Source organism: Branchiostoma belcheri, unplaced genomic scaffold, assembly GCF_001625305.1.
Source record: "Branchiostoma belcheri isolate BF01 breed outbred unplaced genomic scaffold, Haploidv18h27 scaffold261, whole genome shotgun sequence".
In the NCBI taxonomy this organism is placed as follows: domain Eukaryota; kingdom Metazoa; phylum Chordata; class Leptocardii; order Amphioxiformes; family Branchiostomatidae; genus Branchiostoma; species Branchiostoma belcheri.
The window spans coordinates 143,924-153,073 of NW_017803867.1; the positions used below are offsets into that span (position 1 = coordinate 143,924).

The 9,150-nt window shown below is 37.9% G+C and overlaps 1 protein-coding gene across 1 annotated transcript in view; it reads right to left on the reverse strand.

Moving 5' to 3' along the window:
* Positions 1 to 6,501: 6,501 nt before the first annotated feature.
* LOC109472028 overlaps positions 6,502 to 9,150 on the reverse strand; it is a 12,765-nt gene continuing 10,116 nt past the window's right edge. Inside the window, exons 5-8 of the mRNA XM_019771598.1 lie at positions 8,962 to 9,075; positions 8,213 to 8,308; positions 7,791 to 8,075; positions 6,502 to 7,246 (exon numbers count right to left, since the gene is read on the reverse strand). Of these exons, the coding sequence (XP_019627157.1) occupies positions 7,235 to 7,246; positions 7,791 to 8,075; positions 8,213 to 8,308; positions 8,962 to 9,075 (507 nt within the window). The 3' untranslated portion in view covers positions 6,502 to 7,234. The remainder of the gene's footprint in view (positions 7,247 to 7,790; positions 8,076 to 8,212; positions 8,309 to 8,961; positions 9,076 to 9,150) is intronic.

Consider the following 9,150-nt stretch of genomic DNA (forward strand, 5'->3'; position numbering starts at 1 on the left):
ATCAGCCCTGAAGATTGGAAAAATCACTTTGAAAATCTTAATAACTTGGCGGGAAGTGGTGAGTCCGATTCGACATTCCACGAATACATAGCTCGAGAGAGGTCTGACCTATGTCAAACAGAAGGTAATAAAACCACATCAAACATAGACAACACGAAGCGTACAGACAACATAATTAGCTACCTCGAAAAGTTAACATCAAACCCGCTAGATACCGAAATCACAGAAAACGAAATCTTAGAGGGTCTACGTAATCTAAAAGACAGCAAAGCAAGTGGTATAGACTCCATCATAAACGAAATGCTGAAATATGGGCAGACAAAACTAGTAACACCTCTAAAAAAACTATTCAACATTGTTCTTCATTCTGGTAATTTTCCAAATCAATGGAGCCGAAGCACGTTGGTTCCAATTCATAAAAGTGGCAGTTCTTCAAATCCGTCTAATTATCGAGGAATAGCGATATCCAGTTGCGTCGGAAAGTTATTCACATTCATATTAAGCAGACGTCTACAGCGTTTCCTTGAAGACGATAACCTCCTATCCCGTTTCCAGTCCGGCTTTCGTAAAAACTTCCGTACCAGTGACAACATATTTGTACTCAAAACTTTAATCAACAAACAGATATCTGCACCTTGTGGCAAATTGTATGCTTGTTTTGTAGACTTCAAAAAAGCATTTGATTCCGTTTGGAGGAATGGGTTATTTTATAAAATTTTATCTTCTGGTATTGGCGGGAATTTCTTTAGAATCATAAAATCCATCTACTCTAATTTAGAATATTGTGTCAAAACGCCGATTGGATTATCAGATTTCTTTAAATCGACTTGTGGTGTGCGTCAAGGATGCAATTTATCTCCTCTTTTGTTTAATCTATATATAAACGATCTTCCAAATATGTTTTCCTCACCTCTATGTGATCCTATTGACCTCAAAGACACACCCATAAATAGCCTTCTCTGGGCAGACGACCTTGTATTATTATCCAAATCAGAAAAGGGCCTTAAAGAATGTCTTAAAAGACTAGACGATTTTTGTTCTCTTTGGAAATTATCAATCAATAAAAACAAGACTAAAGTAATGATCTTTTCAAAAAATGGAAGAACATATAAAAACCAAAACTCCACTTTCCAAACGCAAGGACACACGATAAACATCGCCCAGTCTTATACATACTTAGGGATAGATATTACTCCATCAGGGTCGTTTACACGGGCTACCAAGCAATTAAGATTAAAAGCTTTACGTGCTTCCTTCAAACTAAAATCTTTTCTGGCTTCAAACTACAACCCATCCATAACTCTTGCCCTTGACTTGTTCAATAGTCTAATAAAGCCCATCTTACTTTATTGTACAGAAATACTGGGGGCAAACATTCAATGTAGGGATTTGATTCTTCAATGGTATACAGGAATATTCTGGTGAAAACACAAGAGAAGTCAAATATATAACATACTTTCGCCGATATTAGGTGCAAACGTACAGCTCTTAAAGGTTACACGAATAGGGAAGAAATGTGATTTGCCATCGGCTCGTCCTGTTCTGGTTCGTTTTAAGAAATACAGTGACAAATTAAATCTTACATACCAGTCTAAACAGCTAGCTATTCAAAACATATCGTTGAACTATCCCAAAGCATCGTATGAAATACCCGACCTAGAGCACGTTCTCCTCAATTTCTGTAAAACACTACTTTAGATTCCCAGAAGCTCTGTTAATGCCGCCGTAAGGGGCGAACTTGGAGCTTTTCCACTTTATATTGACTCGCAATCACACCTCATTAAATATTGGCTCAGACTACACAACCTGCCCAATGACAGAATAGTCAAAAAGGCTTATGATATTGCTTTGGAACAAGAACAGGACTGGGTCGTTCATGTAGAAGATATTTTATGTAGACACGGTTTTCAAAATGTTTGGCTAAACCCAACAGTTGACGACAAGCATTTTGGAAACGTGTTCAAACAACGTCTGAAAGACACGTTTGTTTCTGGCTGGAGGCAAGAAATAAGGAATTACAATAAATTGCAAACCTATTCTAAATTCAAAACGGACTTCACTTTTGAGAAGTACCTTTCATCAATCCAAAACAAATCATTTGTTGCTAACATAACCAAACTGCGAATCAGTGCACATTGTTTAGAAATAGAAAAAGGTCGTTATAAGAATGTACCAGCCACTCAGAGACGCTGTCCTACATGTAAACATACTGTTAAAGATGAATGTCACTTTTTATTATCTTGTCCCATGTATACTGAAGAAAGGTTGACACTTATGAATATGATTTCACGTAACTCAAACATTACCTTACCTAAGACAAGCTCAGATACTTTTAATTTACTGATGTCATGTCCTGAACCAATTTCTTGTATATAGGCCAATTCATATCCTCTGCTCTTCAGAAAAGAAACAATATCACCTGTGACACCTTGAACTGATGTAAACATTGTATCCATGTTCCATATATATTGTATAATTCATCACTCACAATTATAGGGTAGCGTTAGAATAAGGTATCTAGAAGTAGATTTTAGTATTGTTGTTATCTTTTGATTTAAACACTTGCCATACATTGTATCCATTGCAATTGTTGCGCAATAAAGATTGATTGATTGATTCGTAAACAAGAGTGTCTGAGAAGAAATCATAATGAACCGAAATATGTTAATTTCCGTTTATTGTCATATTTCCACCTATTATAAAATCCCATCTGCTTCTGAGCTGTAATTAGTTGCACGTTTGTGTGTTGAAAATATGTAATTGCCGGTAGCTCAAAGTACAAATGTAGAAGGGTTACAAATGGGCATGCGTGCTCTCAGCTAGATGTGCACATTTCATACTGCACAAAGTTTCTAATAATCTTGAGGTGAGATATTTGAAATGCCATTGCAATCCTGGACTGTTACAATCATGAACGTGATTTTTCTAAATATTCGCAATCGTCTATTTCTTCCCCAAGAGGCCATCTTCGTACATTCACAATGTATTAGATTCGATGTCTTCTTAGCGTCCAGTTTCCTCACTAAGAAAACAACGAGAGAAACATTGACAAACAAAAAGATGAGCTGCAGTGAAACAAAGGAAATTGATAAAAGCAGTTATCCTCAACTGACATCAAACATCTTCAAAAAATTTCTAAAACTAAGAAATATCTTAATAGGAAAATATATCTGCATGTATTAAACAGCTTGTCTATATGTGTATTTATTTTATAATAATCCGTTTAAAACGCGGCTGTTAGAATGTGAAAGGTCTACGACAAGCAAGACTGAGTACAGCGGCAACACATATTTACTCCATTTTGTTGCCACGGCCATTGTCAAGACATCTCCTCGTTAGCCAGCTGTTCATGTAAAAATTATTAAACATTGGCCTTAAATTCGTCAAAGAAGGTTGGACATTTAGGATATAAGATATACAAGAAAAAAGTTATTCAAGCAATTTGATAGGTATTTAAATATCTAACCAGCTGCTTCAGCAATAATTTATTAATTTATTAATAAGGTATTACAATTATAATGGTTTTCACAATTTTTATTCCATTACGTATGAAGCAAAACAATATACATGTTGGCTATCTTTCCGTTTGTTTTTTTTGTAGTATTGGTTACGTAGTTATACTTTTTATTGCATTTATGTGTCCAAAATATGTCGTATCTTATTTAAGCCTTTTTTGGAAAAAGAAATGGAAGTATTGATGAAATTTTAATGAAAATAACCTGAATATACCTGTTCTAATGATATGGTCCGCCATCTTGGATTTTGACCAATGACGTCATCAAATTAGCATAAATTATGCATATTTAATGATAAAATTTACATAAAATTATATGGGATGTTACTAATATAGAAACCATGAGTAACTTGACATGAAACCCATAAAATTCTATTGTTGAAACAAAAAGTACTAAATTTAGCAAAAAATACCTGTTAGAAACCCGTTGCCATGGCAACACAAAAATTATTATCTTGTTCCAAAGATAGAGAATTGTTACCAACAATATTCTAGGAAAAGTCACCAAGTTTGGCCGTTCTACGGCTAGCCGTTTAGACGCTAGGTGACATCAAAGTTGCCGCGGGCACTTTTAGCTCCCCCCCCTGGTCTAGGTAGGGTTAAAGGATTATCTTGATATTTTTTGGATTATCATTATATTTGGTAGGTGGGTAGGTCCTCAAAATGATTAGATTTTGGGGTCCCTGGCAGCTTGCTATGGTACTGCAGCAGGACTTTCGGTTTTGATATCTCGTGATCTGTACATGCCAGGGGCACAAAATTTATATGGTAGATAGCTCTTGTGCTGGGGATGAAATGACAGTGAAATGACAAACGACATGATTTTGAGCAGTTATCCTCAACTGACATCAAACATCTTCAAAAAATTTCTAAAACTAAGAAATATCTTAATAGGAAAATATATCTGCATGTATTAAACAGCTTGTCTATATGTGTATTTATTTTATGATAATCCGTTTAAAACGCGGCTGTTAGAATGTGAAAGGTCTACGACAAGCAAGACTGGGTACAGCGGCAACACATATTTACTCCATTTTGTTGCCACGGCCATTGTCAAGACATCTCCTCGATTATCATTATATTTGGTAGGTGGGTAGGTCCTCAAAATGATTAGATTTTGGGGTCCCTGGCAGCTTGCTATGGTACTGCAGCAGGACTTTCGGTTTTGATATCTCGTGATCTGTACATGCCAGGGGCACAAAATTTATATGGTAGATAGCTCTTGTGCTGGGGATGAAATGACAGTGAAATGACAAACGACATGATTTTGAGCCCCCAAGCTGCTTGCTCTGGAACTGCAGGGGCGTTTTTCGAAAAATGGTTTAAGAAAGATAACTCAAAAACCGATTGATGGATCGTCGTTTTTTTTAGTATGTAGGTAGCTTAAGGGATGCTTGACATAATGATATTGCAATTATCAAATTATTGCATAATAATTCCATTGTGGTAACTGCCTGGAATTTCATACTAGGGAATTTAAAACTTAAGTGAAGGTAATCATCATTAAACATATCTCATTCAAATAAGAGCGTCATTTCCATAATTCTGAAGGAAATACTATAATGTCATTCTTTGTTACGATAAGACTATCTTTTGGTGTAGAATAGCATATATAATTCATGCAATTGAGGATCCTATTTTCACAATCAGGGAATTAAGTTATACTTTCTTAGTCATAAAGGCTAACATCATTTGGCGAAGGTATTCGATTGGGAACTCTAGTTTATCAAATAATATAAAGTATACACATAATACAGAAACATAAATAACGAGGTCTAGTATTGTCGATTAAAAGCAACAATGTCTGATTATATAATTACATGTTTGAGTGGGCGAGTCGTTGCTATGGGTAAATTCCAAAATATAAAAACTTCATTAAATAGGAAAATCAAGCTTTTTTTTTTCAAATTTAAAAAATGATATCTGCGATTTTTTTAGGAAGGTACATGCATGTATATATCAGCTTGGTTGGAAAAATACAATTATAATAGCACTCATTTTGTGCTGCAACGTGTATTGTTTTTTAAATTTCCCTATCAGTAATATTTGGCATACAGACCAATAAGATAGCCATTATGTCGACAAAGATGTTCGTACATGGACAACTGCAAATTATACCCAGTTCAACAGGACGATCATGGCTGCCAATCAGTATTAGCGATGGTCATGTGTGGACCTAGCCATGATTTTGATGGACGAAACTGTTATTGTCGTAGGCTTTGTTGATGCTAAAACATTAAAAAGGCTTTGATAAGAGCCTAGGGGTCCTGAAGAGTCTATGATTATTTCCAACATTAGGCCACAGCAGGTAAATGCTGGTAAAAGTTTTCATACCTCGGTTCTGTCCAGACAGAAGACTGCAGCTCAGACAAAGAGGTAAAAGTCAGGATTGCCAAGCCAACCCTTGCACTGTCAAAGCTAAAACACATCTGGTGCAATCATAGTATCTCCATGCCTACAAAGATACGCCTACTACGTTGTCTCGTGCCATCTATTTTCTTGTATGGTGCTGAGACATGGACCATGAATGCAGCTAAAGTGAATAGAATGCGTTTGAGATGAACTGTTATCGCAGACTGCTACGGGTTCACTGGACATCACACACTACAAACAAAGAGGTCATGGAACGCATTCACACCTTGCAAGGCCCACTCGACAGCTTCCTGGCCAAAGCTAAGAAGAAAAAGTTACAGTGGTTCGGACATGTGTCTAGGGCCAAAGGCACACTCTCACATACAGTTCTTCAGGGTAAGGTGGAAGGCGCACGGCCGCGGGGACGTCCCCGTCGGTCATGGATTACAGACTTAAAGGAGTGGGTCGGTCTAACAGCCAACCAGATGGCCAGACTGGCGGAGGACCGCCAGCAGTGGAAGAACTTGGCCAAACATCATGCTGCCCCGACGGCTGACTAAGCTACGGAAGAGAGTGAGGTAAATGTTATGGATGACATCCTCCACAGACTCCACATTCATTGCGATAGGGCGAAAATAAAACAAGGCGGGCCCAAAAAACAAGATTCCTACATTTTCAACTTTCGACATGAACAAACACCATAAACATTGTTAAACAATTAATGAAACCTATTCTGTGCTTCTGTAAACTACAAAATTACAAATCCATTGTCATTGAAAGATTAAAGTTTTTAATCAATAAATCATAGCCTTGTCGTGTCTTCTGTCTTCATGTCTATCTGCAATCCACGTTCCAGCATGGCAACAGACATTTTGCCCATTTTGGCAAATTGACTAGTGTCAGAGTGTCACAGAATTTCTTGTGTTGTTTTTACAAAATTAGACAAAACAATGCGCGTGCTGATGTCTCCCATGAAAATCACTTGCTGTGGCCTTACTGGAACGTCGAAAAAGGCACATAAAAAACTAAAATATTGTTCATTTTGCAGACGGTTCATAGAATTTACCTAAGAAGCAGAATACGTAACCACATTTCAACACACCGTGAATCGATTAGATCTATATCTGTCAGAACACTTTCCTTTTTTTCTCTAGTTTAATCGCCCATACAAAACTACGCATAGTACAATTAACTTGCATTTGTAGGATCAATACATTCATGTTTGTTCTTCTACCCATTTGCTTTACGTATCAATACAATACATTACATTATATTAATATTAGAAAAAGTGCTAGGTAAAAGCATTGCTGCACTAATGAAATAGCAGTGGATCTTCGTGTTGTCTCAGTGATGCAGTTCCTCCATCGCTCACAGCTTCACCTAGAATTAGACAGTAAAGTAAAACGGCATTAATATATTTAGAACAGCAAAGTAAACCAACACACAGAAAATGGACATTACAGACTTCCGGAAAGTATTTTTGGTTTCTTGGCTTTCGAATACGCCCCCTATTGTCTATGCCTGTTCGGCCTGCAATTCTGTCTGTTGGATTGCCCATCCACGTGCAGTCAAGCATTTTGCTGGTTCACTACATTTCTTGTGTATTTCCATTTTACCTCCACTTATCTTCCCTCCCCATGTATCATTAACCTACTCTGCCAAGATTTCTCTCAGTCTTCCTCTCTGTTCAGTAGCCGCCGGCCGTAGGAGCAATTTGGCTGTCCACAAAGGAATATAAATTTGGCTTTCCACAAAGAAATATCAATTTGGCTGTCCACAAAGAAATATCAATTTGGCTGTCCACAACAATTTTCCACCTCTGGCAAAAATCCCCATACACACAAACCCACCGCTCCGCCACCAAAAACAATATTTCCGTATTATCAAAAAAAACCCACACGGGATACTAATTGAAAGTACTTACGTCGTGGGATACTTGGCCCAAACCCGGTTGGGGACCCATCATAGCGGGTTGCTTGTTCTCCATGACCGGTTGGCTGCCGTAAGGCTGGTTGTCCGCCATGGTGGGTTGGTTGCCCACCATATAGGGCTGGTTGCCTGCCATGCCGGGTTGGTTGCCCACCATGTAAGACTGGTTGCCTGCCATGCCGGGTTGGTTCCCAATCACCACCATCTGCTGCTGGCCCTGTCCCATTGCCGCGTCACGGAGGTTCTGGTAGTGCGAAAACACCACAAGGCAGCCGTACACCTGTAAAATACATACGGCAATAGACTGATCCTGACTGTTAATCACAATCAGAAGTTCAACTAATGAGAGAATGGCCATGAAATTTTCTGCTTTATTTTTAAAACAACAACTTGATTGACTGATTGACAATGCCCTACCGTCAGGATAAAGAAAACTCCCCAGATGATCCAAGCGATAGCGATACCCGCAACACTGGCCCCCACGATAGCGGCTTGGATTTCGCTTTCAGCAGACTGGAAAACAAAGATTATGGGTATGTCTGCAAAACATGCAGGTTCATGTTTGTAACACGACGTATACCAAATTTTCAATATAAAATATCAATAATTCGGAAATAAGGGCAAGTATTACGCCATTTTTTGACCAATCAATTGTCAAAACAATCTCCCATCTTCATGCAGGGTTACACAATCCGGGAATAACGAAAAATGAAAAAAATTTATTGTACTTCATTGGGCTAAATACAGGTCACGTATTGGCAATCATATAATAAACGTGCATATGAGCATCTAATATACTCTATTACATTCTACTAAGCTTGCTCTCGTTTCTCAGTAATACAGGTTGTCAAAGGGGTATAAATTTCTTTGAACTATTCAAATTTTTGAAATGGGGCAAGTTACATAACTTAAAAAAAGATTCTATAGCTATCATACAAATAGAAGTTTACGGAAAAACTTTGTCTTCTACTTAACGTAAACTACAAAGTTGGCAGATTGTTTGCTCTAGAGGAGTGAATAAAATAGATATGCCGTGACTGTTCTAGATATGCCGTGACTGTTCAAGATGAATACATGAATAAGTCGCAAATTAAGTGCATGCAGACTCGTAAATTATAACCTACTAATGGCGACCCAGAAGAAAAAGTAAACAATATATGGCTTACAATGGTCGCGATGAGTGCTAGAGACGCCACTGTCACATAGATGTAGACGATCAGAGACACCGCAGTGCAGATGATAGTGACGATCACCCAGGTCAGAACCAGCGGACGTGCTTCCTGTGTAGAGCAAAGGGGTAAACTATTAGGTTCTCACGCTTCTTGTAATTGGAGGAAAATACCACCAATCACGTC